A 17,643-nucleotide genomic window follows, 5' to 3' on the forward strand; every position below is an offset into this window, starting at 1 on the left:
GAGCTGAGTTGGTGCCATTTAGAAATTAATTAGAGAAGCTTAGAATGACATCATCATATGGCTTAAAGAAATGCATTTGTGCATGAATTGAAGCTAATCCAAGAGAAATATAGGATGGCATCATTAAGGGAAAACAAAGAAGGATGATATGCATGATTCAATTCTGATTTAAAGAAGGCATTGGGTAACATCATCATGATTTAAGTGAGAAGTATTTTAGGCGTGAAAGCAATCTGAATTTAGGATGGACAATGTGGCACTTGATCAAGCTTGATGGAAGTCACGTTTGTCACATTTGGATCACAATTTCTATGCTCATTGTCTAGATTAGATTGCACCACATTTTCCCCTATTTTCTAGATTTATTTGCTCATTTTTAATTCATTTTCCAGCTCATAATTAGCCACATTTAGATCTGGACCACTTTGGAATTATCACCCATTCACATTATTCACACAAACATAAGCCTAGATTTCAAATTAGAGCCTCATAATGTATATTCCAATCACTCTCATCATCTGAAATTCTCTCATTTTCTCTCATCATCTTCTTCATCTTTTATCTCCAGATTCACGTCACTCTTTATCTCTATAAGTTCAGATCCATTTCTTCATCATTCATCCTCTCATATCATGTCTAGCTTCTTCTCTTCCATTATTCCAAATTTTTGTCCATCATTTTCCCTTGCTTTAGCACCATTATTTTGTCCAAATCAAGTCCTTTTCCAGTCACATATTTCCAAATTTCATGAAGTTTTCTCAAGCTCAAGGTTTGATTCAAGTGAAGAGGAAGAGCATAAGAGGCTAATCACTTAGAGTTCTAAGGAGGATGACTTGACATTATGAGATTTTTAGATTTGTAATCTTCATTCACTTTCTTGATTTTACGTTCTTTTCTTGATTCATAGTGGAATTCAAATTCTACACCTAGTTTGGTTAAGAACTTTGTAATTCTAATTTAGATTTGATAAGAATATAAATGTTAGATTTAGATTTTTAATGCTATGTTCAGATCTGGAATTTATGATTTAACTTGATGTTCTAGGGTTATTTCATAAGTTCTTGCTAATTCTTGTTCAAGTTCATGTTTAGACTTAAGTTAGATCTATATTGGTTATATGAATTTGGCTTAAGGTGCTTTTCTTTCACTAGTTTTGGTCTGAAACTTGTGTAGAACAAGACTGGACATATTGTTAATTCTAAATTCACTTAACTTAGATTCATTAATGTTCATTAAGTTTACTGGTGCACCACACTTAAAGGCTTCTAAGTGTCTCATATTAGGTTAATCAAGAGGGTTTGTGTTAATATCATTCTGGAAATCAATGATTAATGTTAGGAAATATGACTTAGGCTCATTATAATCATCATTCACTTCACTCCAATTAAAACAAAAAATTACAAACATCTAATCCATGCACTTAGACTTAGTTTTGATTACTTGAAAATTCAACTTAACTTGTGGCATTTGAACAATAATTTGTATGCTTTGTTCTTTAGGGAAATGACCTAGGATATTCACTTCTACATTCTAGTTTTAAATTTGACAACCTATGGTGACTAGGGTACAATCAATTGGCCATCGAGAGGAATATTGAATAAGAGTAGTACTGGTGTCAATGGTTATGGATCCTCAAGTAGGAGGGTTTTAAGTAGAGGACTATAGTCCCGAGGTATGATCGGTCAAAGTAGGAGGACTAGTAGGGCTAGGAGTTTTGAACCTCCATAGCAATCGAGTCAGACAGTTATTACACTTACATCTGGTGTGAGTACTACATGCTAGCCTGTGTTTCCCATTTGTGGGAGGAAACATGCTGAGAGATACTGGGCATGTTATATTTGTGTTGACCAATGGTGATAGGCTAATCTGGTGCCACTCATTCATTTGTGTGTCATGAATGTGCAGGGAAATTGTGTTTGCCTGTGTATGAACTTCCTTTTATAGTCAAAGTGTCTATACCATCTAGATTATTGGATAAGAACAATAGGGTGTGTATAAGAATGAAGTTAAGTTTTGAGGGCTAAACTTCTATGGTAGATTTAATCCTAATCCTTATTCAAGGATTGAATGTAATTATTAGGATGGACTGATTGATAGTTAATAATGCTATCTTGGATTATGCCAGGAAGATGGTGTTGTTACCAGTTTATTTGACCCCTATAGTGACTTCTAGTCAGTCAAGGCATCTCTCAATGGTACAAATAGAAAAGTTGGTTTCTAAGGGTTATTAAGCTTACGTGGTCTTCTTTTCAATGCAAGGCAATAATATTAGAAGAGTTGATAAATTCAAGTTGTGAAAGAGTTTCCAAAGGTATTTACAGATGAGATCTCATGCTTACTACTAGAGTGGGAGGTGGAGCTCTCCATTGATTTGGTACCAGGTATCGAGCCTATTTCAAAAGCTTCATATTGAATGGCTTCTTCTGAATTGATGGAACTTAAGAAGTAGCTTGAGGAGTTACTAGAGAAGGGCTTTATACACCTTAGCTTGAGGAGTTACTAGAGAAGGGCTTTATACACCTTAATCCTAATCCTTACATTAGGGTTTGCTAGCCTTATTTGTGAAAAAGAAGGATGGCAACCTTCAGTTGTGTATTGAATATAAGCAACTGAACAAGGTGACTATGAAGAATAAATGTCCACTTCTGAGGATTGATGATCTGCTGGATTAGCTGGTAAGAGCTTTTATGTTTTCTAAGATTGACTTATGATTGAGGTAGCAATAGTTAAGGGTGAAAGCCGAGAATGTGCCTAATACGACATTTTGTACTTGATACAGTCATTTTGAGTTCTCGGTGATGCCATTTAGGTTGATAAATGCACCTATAGTTTTTATGAACTATATGAACCGCATATTCTGTCCCTTTTTGAATCAGTTTGTTGTCATGTTCCTAGATGACATACTGATATATTCTAAGGATGAGAAAGAGCACACACGGCATTTAAGGATGGTATTGAGGATTTTAAGAGACAATTACTTGTATGCAAAGCTAAGTAAGTGCAAGTTATGGTTGCAAGAGGTGCGGTTTCTTGAATATGTAATGTCAGCTAAGGGTATCTTAGTAGATTTATATAAAGTGGACATGGTGTTGTAATAGGAGCGAGCATGATTTGTGATAGAGGTGTAGAGTTTCTAAGGTTTAGCTGGTTACTGTAGAATATTTATTCAAGGATTTTCATATATTGCCATTCCTTTAACTCAGTTGATGTGAAAAGATCAGCCTTTCCTTTAGGATGAGAAGTGTGAAGCAACTTTCGTGAAGCTTAAAGAGAAGTTAACCTCAATGCCAGTATTGATTATTCCTTATCCAAGGTTACCTTATAAGATTTATACAAATGCTTCTATGAAAGGATTGGGTGTGTCCTGATGCAAGGAGCCCAAGTGGTAGCCTATGCATTTAGGTAGCTACGGCCTCATGAGGGGCGTTATCTGACTTTAGTGGTAGCGGTGGTGTTTGCTCTTAAGATTTAGCAAAATTATCTCTATGGTGTAGAGTTTAATGTGTGTAATAATCATAAGAATTTGAGATATCTTATGGATCAAAAAGAGCTTAATATGCACCAAAGGAGGTAGATATAGTTTTTAAAGGATTATAATTTTGAGTTTAAGTTCCATCCAAGAAAAGCCAATGTAATAGTGGACACTTTGAGTTGAAAATCAATGCATATGACTAGTTTGATGGTCAAAGAGCATCAGTTGATATTGTTCTTATAGAGGTACAGCTTGAAGCATTAGATTATTCATTGAATGTAGTTTACTCTACAATGATTTCTAATGAGTTTTGGCAAGAAATAAGAGAAGCACAGGTGAAGGACAAGTTCTTGTTGAGCACTCAGAGGATAATAAAGAGGGTTATAGTAATCTCTTCTAGTTTAACAATGATCGGTCATCTTATATAAGGACAAGATTTGTGTGCCCACAGATGAGGGAATTAGGAGAAGCCTCTATGAGCAAACATACCCAAAATTCATGATCCCATATTGATATAGTGCAAATGATCAATGACTGGCCAGAAATGTGGTTTTGGAGGGATTTGGAGCATTTTTTAAAGTTTTAAGTGTATTGAATGTGAGCTAAAATTATTTAGATTTCAAGATTCTAAAAGGCAACACTTGACATTTATTATGAAACAATCATCAAGTATTAATATTTGACACTTGTTTTATATAACTATCAAATATATATTTGATATATAATTTGATAGCTATTTACAAACAAGCGTCAAATATTTATATTTTTTAAGTAATATTAAAATTATTATCCATTTGACACTTATTATGAAGTAACAGTTAAATATAAGATTGATGAACATTCTGGACCCTAAAGTATTACGTAATAAGCATCATAGATCCTGAACTCTTAAAATGTGCAAAATGAACCCTAAATTTATAAATCTAAAGCAAATTACCCCTACCATTAACTTATAGATAACGCTGTTAATGTTGACTTTATGGGGCCTTGTCAAATGTTAATGTAATAGTCCCTTACTGATCTATCATCAGTTAATGAGCACCACATACAATAAACTATTGTGCGAATAGTATCTTAGACCCTGAACATTGAAATGCAAAGAAAATTACCCCTACCATTTATGTGAAGAACGTTGACTGTTATATAGACCAAATTAGCCTCAGCGTAGTTCGCCACAGCGAACAAGCCATAATTTTGTGAAATGATAATTTTGCCCCTTTTTGCAATGTTTTCCAAACGATTAGTATTTTATACTTCTATATACTCTATAATTCTGATTTAGTCTTATTTTAAATAATATTTATTCATTTAATAGTGAAAAATCGAGAACTCATTTGAAAAGATGTAATATCTTCAATTTTAGATCAAGATTTATTAGATTCAAATAGACCAAATAAATGTATTAGTGAGTTGTATGGCTATAGGGGCTTAATTTGGTGTAATTGTTGTGAATTTAGCCTTAGAAGTGGGTCTGAATTGATGGCACGCCACTTGGGCAAGGAAAGATGGAGAAAAAGCGAAGCATTGCTCTTTGTGCCACATGCTGTGGCAGGTGGCCAATCTGTTGTGGTGCACAAAGGTAATTTTTAAATCTAACAGGCTCCTCTATGCCATGTGTCGTAGTGGAGGGCAACGTGTACCGTAGCGCATAGCTAAAATTTTGATATATCAGCTTCGTATTTGCGTGAAATAAACAAAGAGGAAAAGAAAAATGAAGAGAATGAAGGAGTAGTGCTAGGGCTTGGGAGAACTGATTATCAGGAGTATTTTGAAGCTCCTAAATACCAAAGGTAAGCTTCCTTACTTAAATTTTCCTCTCTTTTTCCATTTTCTTAATGGTAGAGGTTAGGGTTTAATTATTAATGGTGATTTTCGGTCCATTGAAGCTATGGATCCAAACCCATTGATTTAAATAGAGTTAATGGGAGTAAATTGAGCTAAGTAAACTTAGTATTAATGGTTTTGTGATGATTGGTGGTTGGAGGACATTAAATGTCTGAAACTCTCATAAATTTTATGGTTGGGGACAATGTGATTTCTTGAATGACCATTTAAGAGCTCAATGTTATTTATGAGAGTTAAAGGAAGCTAAGAAGCCTTATGGGCACCTTTACATGAGTCAAGAATAAATCTTAAGCATTAAGAAATGATGAAGTGTTAGTGGAAAATAGCTCAAAAATGGATATTGATGTTTTGCATGGTAAATGCTTGTAGAGTAACCACTGTTGGTACCATTCAAGCTTCTTGGATGCTTTGGGAGTGAGTAATTGAAGGGTGAAACCTTTGACCTCTCAAAGGTTTAAGGTAATTGGGGGAATTCTATCTTATGCTTTTGTGTATTTATTAGTTTATGAATTTATGATTGATCATTGAAATGTGTAAATTAAGAAGAAATGCAAGTGTGGCTTTATTTGTTAGAAAATCCACTAGATTCATTTTGTGGGTTTTATGCCTTTTGATGTAAAATTTTTTTAGAACAATATTGATGGATTCTTGTTTTATGAAATGAGAGTTCAATGATTTTGTGATTGAGAAGTAACATGAATTTTGTTTATGAGGAGTTCAATGATATTCAAAATGGTGGAGTTCAATGATTTTGTAGGTGCGAGGTACAATGATTGTGAAATCGGAGTTCAATGATTAGTTAGTTTGAAGTTCCATGAAAATGCGTTTAAGAAGTTCAATGATTTGTGAAATAATGGAGTTCAATGAAAATTGATAATGTAAAGTTTTATGAATTGCATATGTGTGAATTATGACATGAATGTGCATTGCATGATCTTGAGAGGTGGGAGTTTGCTTAGGAAGAGGAGTAGATGATAAATTCTGCATGGTAAGACCCTATTCGTGTGATGGTTTTCCTGGATTAATTATATCCATATTGTCCCACTGGTTTAACAAGGGACTATCCCACTGGTTCAATGAGGGACTCGAACCTAGCTAGCTATCCATCGGTTCAATAAGGAGGCTAGTCTAGAGTGTATGACACCCCAAAGTGTGAGAAATGGGAAAAACCATGTTCCATAAGTGAGTTAGGTACGCCTTGACCGAGTAATCCCCTCACAAGTATTTAGGCTAAGGAAGTCAAGGAATATAGACTATGCTATTGAGTTATAGCCCATGGTTTTATGTCAGAAGAATAAGGAAGATATAAGAGAGGTGTGATCATGTATATAGTAAGTAAGGGCACCTATTGTCTATATTGTATCCCTAATGATGATATCATGAGTTGAGTCTTAATTTCTTCCAATGTATTTGTCAATGATTTGTGTGACTAACTCTCTTTACATGAAAAGTGCTAAAGAGCATTGTTTCTCAAGTAAATGCTATCATGTGAGTGGAATTGTGAATATCTATTTTCAAATATTTTACATGGGTTTTGTATTGATATTAACTACCACTTACATTTAAACTAATTGACATGCATTAGTATGGGTTAGTCGGACCTTGGTTACTAAGTAGTTGTACTCACCCTATTATCTTTAATATTACAGAAAATAGCTCAAGAGGTGTGGATAGAGGAAAACACCTAGAGGTTTAGCATCACGATCCTTTTGTAGTAAGCCTTCTTATTTTGAGTAAACTTATATGTATGACAATTTCAATTGTCAATTAGGAATTCTCATTTGTTCTTTATTTGCATTATATGGATTGTAAATCATAAGTGTATTTTGGGGCCTAGAGAGTGAGTTGATGAGTATATGTTATTGTGATAGGGCCAAAATACTAATGCAAGTAAGAGTAGACTCAATTATGTGATAATTTGGGATAACTTGATGAAAATTTTGGTAAACTTCCCCTTTCTATGTTTTTGAGTTTAAAGGGTTGGGTAGTGAAGATTTGATCTAGAAATATTTCATGTGATATGGTGCATTGAATGAGTTAGTCTTAATGACTTGTATGCGGTTAAATTGGTGTTGGTAGCTATTGGCCCTTGGTATTTGGTTTGGATACTTGAAATTGTGAAAATTGTTATAAAAGTGTAAGTTTTGAAAAGGGTGTCCATATTTTGTTTTAAAAAGAATTTGAATATGAGACTAATGCCACTAGTTAGGCCTCGGAAAGAGCTTTTCGTAGACACCTAGTTCGTGTCATTTGGATGTCAGACAGAGTTTTGGGACGTGTGGAAGTTGGCCCTAATGCTGTCAAATTAACAGCAGAATTCACTATCAAAATTTATGCAATTGCGTCGCAGCGCATAGTGCCACGAGCCATAGTGCATGTCACAAAGGCGAACATGCCGCAGTGTATGTTCAACGAGCCATAGCGTATGCCTCAAAATTTTTCAGAAATTCTCCTGTAATGATCACTTATGTAATGATCACATGCTTCCACATATTTGTGAACTCTGATTTGTTTAATTGCAAGATTTGAAAATGAATTTAGTTTTGTAAACTTGGGGTTTCCATTTTACTAACCATTGAAAATTTTGTATTTTGATAATTACTATAATTCCATTTCCTATTTAATTGAGATTTGGTTTTAATTATGAGATTAGAATAAGGAGGATATTACAAAAGAAGCATAAGTATTAGAGGATTTTACAAATGATAGATGCAAAAATCGATGATTTCATCAATAGATTTCAAACCCAAATTAACCGGTTAATTAAAATTCTCTGACAGGGGTTAAAATCATGCCTCTCTTAATGTTCAATACACATTTCATGAAACCAAAATGGGCTTAAAACACTAGTCTAGCGATCCCATCATCAAATAATTCAAGCTCAAAAATGAAATTTAACCCTTTCTTAAGATTATAATTACAATGAATGTCATTAGCAATTGACTTATGCCCTATTGGGTATGCTGGAAATAGAGACATGAAAATGGAAATGGAATTGCAATTCACATTTTTTTTTTTGTTTAGTATGCATGAAATGGATTTCCATGTTGAAATGAAATCCATCAAAATAGGTTGAATTGGATTCTATAATAAGACTCATGGAAATGAGATAGGTTCCATGGAAATGAATTTTTTTGAACAAAAATAACCTCAGTTATGAAATTGTTTGACAGATTTGCCCTTTCATCAATCATTGAAGTAAATCAAAAGTTTTTTAGTAAATATGCATATATTAAATAAAAAATATATCATAATTAAAAAAAATTGGCAGGGGTATTTTAGTAAATTAATTATATAGATGCACATATTAAATAAAAAAGTATATCATAATTTTAAAAAATAGATAGGGGTATTTTAGTAAATTGATTATATAAGTGCATATATTAAATAAAAATATATCATAATTAAAAAAAATTGACAAGGGTATTTTAGTAAATTGATTATATAGATGCACATATTAAATAAAAAAGTACATCATAATTAAAAAATTAGATAGGGGTATTTTAGTAAATTGATTATATAAATGCATATATTAATTAAAAAATATATCATAATTTTAAAAATAGCTAGGGGTATTTTAGTAAATTGATTCTATAAATGTATATATTAAATAAAAAGTAAATCATAATTAAAAAAATTGACAGGGGTATTTTAGTATATTGATTATATAAATACATATATTAAATAAAAAATATATCATAATTTTATGTACATACCAAACATACTTTTAAAACTCATTTTCACCTTCATTTCCATTTCGATATCCATTTTTATTTTCATTTTCATCAAAAATATTTTCAAGATATCAAACGAAGCATTAGTTCCAGTCTTTCTCCAACCTTATGAGTTGCTTTGCTATTTATTTATTTATTTATTTTTCTTAAAACTCAACCCAAGTAGTCAACTTGTTGGGTGAACAAGTTTGCACCGTATCAACACCTAGTTGGATAGGTTGATTTGAGTCACTATCTTTTTAATTTTTTAAAACTTTTGAACAAATCAATTCACTAGTTAAATTAGTCATTTTGAATTTTTGTACTATGCTTTATTGCCCCAATTACTTTTAACTCTTGTTAGCAAACCGGTTGTTCTTCCACATTGGTTTACATTGGCTTAAAAAAAAAAAAACAAACAAACAAACAAAAAGTCGATTAATTAGATTCATCCCAACATTTAACTCTGAACATTTATAGTTAACAGCAGGGGTTAAAAATCGTGCTTTTTTAATGTTGAGGACACAATTCATGAAACCAAAATGAGCTGAGGACCCTAGGTCTGGCGAGATCTCATCAAATAACTGAAGATCAAATATGACATTTAACCCTTCATAAGATTATAATTACAGTGAATGTCAACGGCAATTGACTCGGTTCCATTCTTTCTCGATACTAACCTCCAGGATAGAGGCATCGATGAACCGAATGGTTGACGAGACAAGGACGGTTCATTTTAGCGCCATTCTTCATCTGCAACTCCGTGAGATCGTACGCATCGTCAAGCTTTCTGATCTTCCATGAAACTTGAAGGGTCCTCATTTCCATGGGGGCCAGATCGCTGAAGAGAAGGCCCATTAAGCAGCATAACCTTGAACCTCAGGCTTCCATGGCTTCTTCGCGGCGTAAGTTGGGTTCTCATAAAAAGTTCTCTGTGCTTCTTTCGGTTTCTCTAGCCCTTGCTGTCATTGGTCTCTTCATCATTTGGTCGAACAGTAGGTGCAACATTGAACCCGGAGTATCGTATGAGATTATTCGTGTGGTCAACGAATTTCCTCACGATTCTGACGCCTTTACTCAGATAATGTTTATCTTCGGCATCTTACTTTTATTGGTAATGCGCTTAAGGTTTTAGCGATCAATTGAACTCAGTGTCGAGTTTTTTTTTTTTTTCGGATGAATTTACAGTTGTGTTTTCTGCGGTCAATTTCCAATTTATGTATTTTCTTTCCGGGTATTGGCTGTTTCATGGTTCTTTTCCCCGCGAAGATCTTCACAAACCCTAAAGTTTGAGGTTCATGAATGTCTATACCCGCAAGTGTTTTCCTCAGGCTCAAGCATGCCTTACCGCTTGAATCACTTAGTTGTGCTTGCTGGTATTTGATTACTAGTGAATTTTTTAAACACTTTAAATTGATTTTTTTTTTTCTAGATGATTTGAAGCTCATGGATGCCAATATCTGCTTCTTTGGGATGTTAAAATGACTGGGTGTTTTATTCAATCCTTCTCTCCTATCAATTTTCTGCATGCACCTTGATATTCTATGCATTTCATTATGGTAGAGGCTTAAGAGTTTTTATTCGTCCTTTGGGTTAAGAAGTATCTTGCACTCATTATAATTGGAAGCATGAAAATTAATAAATGGTATTGATCTGGTTGTTGCTCATGGGAGAGGCATATTTTATTCTCTTATTATTTCTTTCAGGGCCTTCTTTATGCTGAAAATGATACCTTGTTCGAGTCAACTGGTCTTTATGGGAAGGTAACGTTGCGTTGTATTCTATTTGTCACTTTTCTTGCCCCCCCCTTCTTTACCCCCTTCTCCTTTCTCTCCGGCTTCTTTCGTTTTTGCCACCCTTTTATATTGCCATCATACCCTGTACCTTTGGAAGGATTTATGTGTTCTTGATCTTAGCAGGAAATTGTGCGTTTTCGTTTTTTCACATTCATTCATTCAGAAATGCTTGTAGGATTTAGTTGGTATGGTTAATGTTTCTTTAGGTGAAACTGCAAGTTTCTTTTCGTCACCTTCCAATTTTATGGAGCTATGGTACAGTTATATTCCAGTGGGGTTGCTGTCACTAAGAGTTGGGTTCGGAGACAAGCTCAATGAATCCACTGAAAAATTATTTCATGAGACAATGTTTCTCTAGCATGGGTTATTGGTTACATGAGCTTCAAGTATTAGCAACTGTTTGAATCTATTCGTGCCTTCCTACATGTTTTTGTGTAAATGCTTTATGAGCAAGTAGTAATTCAATTTTTGATTGTGAGCATCCAGTGCAATGCTTTCTCAATTGTGGTAATATCTAAGAGAAGGCCAGACTGCTTTCAACTTCTGTATTTTGTGTGGTTTATTTTGTGAATCATGAATGAGTACAGCATTTGATCCTTTAATTTTATTCTTATTTTTGCGTTCACTATCAATATTCCTAAAAGGTTGGCTGATACTAGAACACAATAGTGTTGTGCTATCTATGTAGCTGACCCCACCTAATGGAATAAGGCTTATTGTTGTTGTTATCTTTGCATTGATTGGATACATTATTTTTCTGTATGAAAGTTATCACTAAACTTTAATCTTTTTCTCATTTCAGTCATCTGTCAGGAAAGTTTCTCTTCATACTGGACAGGTACAGAAACCTGGAATTTGAAGTTTACTGTGTTCTTTTATATATACTCAGTTCTAGTTAAGTATACACACTTTTGTTGTATATACATTAGGCATGCTAGTCATGCTTGACTGAATATTTGGTCATATGGCATTTGATGCTCTCAATACACAGCAAGCATTAAAAAGTTTGTTTGACTTGACTGACTTGATCCTAGTCAGCTATTAGCTTGGGAATTCTGTTATAAGATAACAATATATCAAATTTTATTTATTTATTTTTTCTTGGGTTAAATTTCATATCTTTGTTTATGTTGTTATTTGCTACATGCAGATTGAAATTCTTCAAAAGATGGATGATTCTTTGTTCGGGGAAGGCTTAACTCTTATTGGTGAAAGGTAAGCCAAAGTGTTGCAATCTGTCTTTCTTACTGATTTAGTAACTTGGTCACTCGAATGGAGCTTCTGTTTTTCAGAAAGGGAAACGTGATCAAATATTGGGATGGTAGGATTTAAGGTAGTTATCTCTTTTAGATATGCAAAAGGTATGGGTGGCCCTGCTGCATGATTAACGATAATTTTTGTTTCACTTAAATTATTTTGCTTGATATGTGACCTTCTCTTATCTCCTCTTTTATCAAAAATACTAGATTATAGGAAAAAACAATGGAAAAATGTGACTTTTCCTTTTTTAAAAATATGTTGAATAACTCGTGTTTTTCTTCTTGATTTCATTTTCCCCCTTGAAGGAGGGAACTTCTTGGCCATTGATCTTGTATTCTTTCCTCCTTTAATTCTCCCACATTATTTCTTGCAATGATAGTTCTTAAAAAAATATGCTATAAAATTTCTTTCGTACATTTAGAAACTGCTACATTTTTGGCGCCACAAGATGAATGATCTAGATATGATCATATGAATGGCACACATTAGACTTGATGCTAAACTCATACGCAGGCATATATACGCATGTCCATTAGAAAATGAGCCTACGTGATCAAAAGATCATTCAATCATACCATTCTTCTATTCTTATCAAATTGGTAATTGCTAAGTTTAATTCTCATCATCCTTTAGTTGCTATTGGATCTAAATTGATTGGCATTCCTCTTTGAAACATAACCTCTACCAATATTTATTGTTTGAAATGAAACTTTTCCAGTGATTCATTTTACAGGCTGTTTTACAATCCATTTCTTCTGAATGTTTAAGATAATATTGTTACCTTAATTCATGCATATCTTAATTCTTTTAATTTTAGCCTTACACATGGTAAGTGTTAAATTGGATAAAATAATCTTTTGTAGGCTGTTCCAAGTGACCTGGTTGCAGAAAACTGGTTTCATATATGACCGGAATAATTTAAGCAAAGTTTGTGCTTTACCTTGCTCCTCTTGTAATTTTCTTTCTTTCCCATAGTTATTTGGATATTTTCTTTCTCTTCAATAGTTATTTTAAAATTTGTTCTTAATTTTTATTGTGTGAAAACAATTTTCTAACAATATTTGCTCCTTTCTTTTTATTGCCAATATCAGTTGACAATTTTCTAACAATATTCAAACCCAAACCAGGGTGCTGGAATATTTATCAGATGGTTATAGATGTAATATCAGTTGACAATATCTGTGCAATAATCTGAGGCAGAAAGATCATGACTTTAATTGTACCTCTGTACCTTTTTTATTAATTAAAAATATGTATTATTTTTCTTTACAATTTGGTAGGAGAATATAATCTTGGCAGTGTACATTAGATTCAGTTAACACGGTTTCTACTAATGGTGAAGGCTTATTTAGTTGCAATAGGTGGTCAGTTGACGAGAGTTTGATTTAGATGCAATCTTTATCAAACTTCTTGAAAATTATCATTATGAATTTTATTGCCCTTGGGTTATGGACTTCTACCAAATTTAAATTACCAATCTCTTATTCTTTGTTCTTATAATTTTTCTTGAGATGTTGTTTAATGAAGGTTATGTTTCAAATTGCCAGTTTATATTGGTAGAAAAATTTCAAACAACGTTTTTTTCCCCTGTAGTTACAGCAATCCACTCATGAGATGAAAGATGGTTGGGGTCTGGCAACTGATGGAAAAGTCTTGTATGGAAGTGACGGCAGTTCAACATTGTATCATATTGATCCTCATACATTTAAAGGTCCTCTCTCTCTTACACACACAGAATGCCCTTTCTTATTGCACTTCTTGGGAATAAAAGCAATGCTTGTATATTCTAGTTTCAGTGCCATCCATAATGGTTTGAGACTGTGCGCGCGCACTTGCCTATAAATCTATATACGGCTTTTAAAGTTGACGGCTTGATGCTACTTCAATAGTTTATTATTGCTTTATATTTTCACTGAATTTTCTTGGCTATTACTTTTGCAGTTATATCTAAACAAGTTGTCCACTTTAAAGGACATCAAGTACACAATCTCAACGAATTGGAGTTTATAAATGGTGAAATTTGGGCCAATGTATATATGGTATGCCCTTGTAAATTGAGTCATGGTTTAATTATAGAAAATAATCTATTTTCTGCTCGTCTTCAAAGTGCCAATAAATGTCATCCCTTTATGATATCTATGGTCCAATATTGTTCTGTGCTGTGCTGAAAACATTGATATATTTTAATTCGTAGACTGATTGCATAGCAAAGATCTCTCCAAAGGATGGTGGTGTTCTTGGATGGATTCTCCTCCCAAATTTGAGGTCTTGCTTCTTATTTCTTCTCGTTGTATAAATTGATTTTTTTAAGCATATGCACATTACTTATCTTAATGACTCACAAGTGTGAGGGTTATCTAATTCTCATAGCTGCATTTTAATTATTCTATGCAGGCAAGAACTGATTGCAGCTGGTGGGATTAATGTAAGAAACCTGAGCCCTTTTATCAACTTGAAATAGGATATTGTTCTATACTAGTATATTTATGTTGCATTCTGATTGCCTGAGTCAAAAGTTAGATTAAAAGGGAAAAAAAATGATTTAAAGGGTTAAACTATTGTTACATTTTTTATTTGGCTATCTCATCATTACACAAATGCTTTGGTATATTGTAGGGTATTGATGTTTTGAATGGCATAGCATGGGATAGTGAACAAAAGAGAGTTTTTGGTAAGCTCCAACTTGTTATTGTTTTATTTGTAATTCTAATAAAGATACATTGGAACTCATGCATAGTTCTATTTAGAAGCTGGCACAAACATTCTTATTAGGATATTTAACAAGTGGCATGAGAGTATGTGATAGTTTCGTCCATCCTAAAATTGCTATTTTTCTATATTTAGTTATTATATGTGATGTATGTAATTCAAAATGCCAGTGAAAGGGTAATACGTGTCCTTGCGGGAAAGATTGCATATTGTTACTACTTTATTTATGGCTTGAAAATGTCAAAATATCATGCATAAGAACAATAATTCAGAAAATTTATTAAGGAGAACATAAAAATATTTTATCCAATAGTTTGGTGGTTGCTTTTTTTTTTTCTTTTTTCAAGTTTTTGCTCATAGAAAGTAACTTTTTTTAAAGAGTGAATCACACAACCTCTTGAGTTTTGTTAAGAATACTCATGTACTTTCAAAATATATACAACAACAACAACAACAACAACAAGCCTTTATCCCACTAGGTGGGGTCGGCTACATGGATTGCAAGACGCCATTGTACTCTATCATTTATTAAGCTTTTAGAAATATTATTAATTAAGAGATCACGTTCAACAACTTCCAAGAGTGTTCTCTTAGGCCTTCCTCTACCTCTCTTAATCGGACTCAAAGTTATATGTTCCACTCTTCTCACTGGTGCCTCCCTTGGTCTTCTTTGTACATGCCCAAACCATCTCAACCGATTTTCTACCATTTTTTCCTCAATAGGTGCCACCCTTACTTTTTCACATATGTGCTCATTTCGAATTTTATCTTTACGTGTATGTCTGCACATCCATCGTAACATTCTCATCTCTGCTATTTCAACTTTATGCTCTTGCTGTCCCGTTAGAGCCCAGCATTCACTACTATATAACATTGCCGGTCTGATAGCAGTACGATAAAACTTTCCTTTAAGTTTATTAGGCACCTTACGATCACAAATAACTCCTTTAGCTTTTCTCCAATTAAACCACCCAGCTTGAATTCTATGTGAAATATCTCCACTGATTTCGCCATCATTTTGAATAATGGCTCCCAAATATCTAAACTTTTCCACTTGAGGTATAATTTGATCTCCCAATTTTACTTCCAAATTATTTTCGAATAGTCCTTTACCAAATTTACAATATAAATATTCCGTCTTACTTCTACTCAGACGAAAACCTTTCGACTCCAATGTCCTCCTCCATAACTCAAGTTTGCAATTAACCTCTTCTCTTGTCTCTGCTATAAGAACTATATCATCCGCAAAGAGCATACATTTCGGGATTTCCTCTTGAATATGTTCCGTCAAAACATTTAAAATCAAGTTAAACAAATAAGGACTCAGAGATGATCCCTGATGTAGTCCAATCTTTATAGGAAAATCCTTTGTTTGACCACTAGGCGTTCTTATATTAGTTTTTACCCCCTCATACATATCTTGTATGGCTTTAATATAAGCAATCCGTACTCCCTTTTTTTCCAACGCTTTCCAAAGCACTTCTCTTGGTATACGGTCATAAGCTTTTTCCAAATCAATAAAAATCATGTGTAGATCTTTATCTTTACAACGATACTTTTCCATTAATCCCCTTAGTAGATAAATCGCCTTTTCAAAATATATACTTTGATCTAATTCAGATGATTTTGGCTGAAATATCTCCATTAACTTAAATATTGAAATATTGCATCCAAAATGCACAAATGAAGAAAAAAAAAGAAAATGAGGGTATCTTTGTGTAATGATCATCATTATATATACTGTTCTATTACTAACATGTCATTATAATATACTCTCTTTAGATGTTTTCTAACCTCTTCCAGTTTTGGGGTGCTATTTAATTTTTTCATTTTTGTATGCAACCTTAATTGCAGTTATCGGAAAACTATGGCCAAAGCTTTATGAAATCAGGCTTTTTCCTATAAAGAAATCATTTAAGGAGGGGGTTATTGAGCAGCTTTGCTTGCGCAAGCCTTTCAGGTTTACAACTTAGCTGTTTGTACACACTTCGAAGCAACTTCTTTGGAAGACTGGGCAGCCAAACTCAGCTTTGGAAATGGTATTTAAAAAGGGAAGTCAATAAGTCTGTCAATTGGCTTACTAAAGCAGCCCATGGTCTTGATGTTCATTTGTTGTACTTAATTAACCCTCCCATTGGATGCAGGAGTTTAATGGAGCTAGATATCCATGGCAGCTAGAGTGCTCTGTTTTATTTTGTTGTTGTTTGTTTGTTTATTATTATTATTATTATTTTTTTGGGTGCTTTTTGTTTCCTTTCATTCGAGGGGGAAAGTAAATGAAATGGTATTGTAACACAGCAACCTCAACATATTTAATAGTGGAAAATGCATGCAGCCTCACAAGTGCCTTCTTGTACTGAGAACTATTGTTCCATTTAGAGTGAAACACGCTATTGTTCAAACAATGCATTTTAGTCTAATTAAAAATTTTATTTTGGACAAAAATATCCTCCGCAAATTAATGTTAGTGGTTAATGAAGGATATTTTAGTCAAAATATGTAAGACAAGTTTAAAAATTATGGTGCAAGATTTGTCTAGATTTAATTGAGAGAATGCTCGTATAAATTCAACAAAATTTGACAAGCCTTTGTAACTTACTGTTTCATTTATTCGGTGCGATATAATTTGGAATTGGGTCACAGGTCACTGTAAGAAATATAATAAAGCGTCCATTTTTATGGTTCTGTGGGACACTGTCATTAGGATTTCGATTCTCTCATGTAAACTTGATGGCCAATCAGAATTCTCAGTGGCGGTGGAAGTTTTATGGATCACTTGTTGGGTTTGCATTTTTAAGAAATAATTGTTTTTTAGACCTTTTTTAAATTTTTTTGTGACAAAATGATA

General features: G+C 33.4%; 1 protein-coding gene across 4 annotated transcripts; it reads left to right on the plus strand.

The window, feature by feature from the left end:
- Positions 1 to 9,647: 9,647 nt before the first annotated feature.
- On the plus strand, positions 9,648 to 17,200 carry LOC129319398 (glutaminyl-peptide cyclotransferase-like). Of its 4 annotated transcripts, XM_054964481.1 has the most exons (12): positions 9,901 to 9,935; positions 10,027 to 10,144; positions 10,737 to 10,793; positions 11,629 to 11,664; positions 11,977 to 12,041; positions 12,950 to 13,013; positions 13,680 to 13,797; positions 14,028 to 14,125; positions 14,281 to 14,351; positions 14,481 to 14,511; positions 14,703 to 14,757; positions 16,650 to 17,200. In XM_054964481.1, the coding sequence occupies exons 2-12, from the start codon at positions 10,115 to 10,117 to the stop codon at positions 16,766 to 16,768; spliced, it is 744 nt and encodes a 247-aa protein (XP_054820456.1). In that variant the 5' UTR covers positions 9,901 to 9,935; positions 10,027 to 10,114; the 3' UTR covers positions 16,769 to 17,200. The 4 variants fall into 4 exon arrangements, with proteins under 4 accessions (XP_054820441.1, XP_054820448.1, XP_054820434.1 ...); XM_054964466.1 differs by having other exon boundaries at positions 9,648 to 10,144; positions 13,686 to 13,797; XM_054964473.1 differs by having other exon boundaries at positions 9,652 to 10,107; positions 10,733 to 10,793.
- Positions 17,201 to 17,643: the final 443 nt, after the last annotated feature.

Source organism: Prosopis cineraria, unplaced genomic scaffold (assembly GCF_029017545.1).
Source record: "Prosopis cineraria cultivar Desert tree isolate PC_DT_omini unplaced genomic scaffold, ASM2901754v1 PC1, whole genome shotgun sequence".
Classification (NCBI taxonomy): domain Eukaryota; kingdom Viridiplantae; phylum Streptophyta; class Magnoliopsida; order Fabales; family Fabaceae; genus Prosopis; species Prosopis cineraria.

What these genes read in the sequence shown, in the direction of transcription:
- LOC129319398 (XM_054964459.1), top strand. Translation starts at nt 9,857, where the DNA reads ATGGGGGCCAGATCGCTGAAGAGAAGGCCCATTAAGCAGCATAACCTT. An exon ending in TTTGGGCCAATGTATATATG is followed by an intron (nt 14,126 to 14,280) that starts GTATGCCCTTGT and finishes TTTAATTCGTAG; the next exon opens with ACTGATTGCATAGCAAAGAT. An exon ending in TGAACAAAAGAGAGTTTTTG is followed by an intron (nt 14,758 to 16,649) that starts GTAAGCTCCAAC and finishes CCTTAATTGCAG; the next exon opens with TTATCGGAAAACTATGGCCA.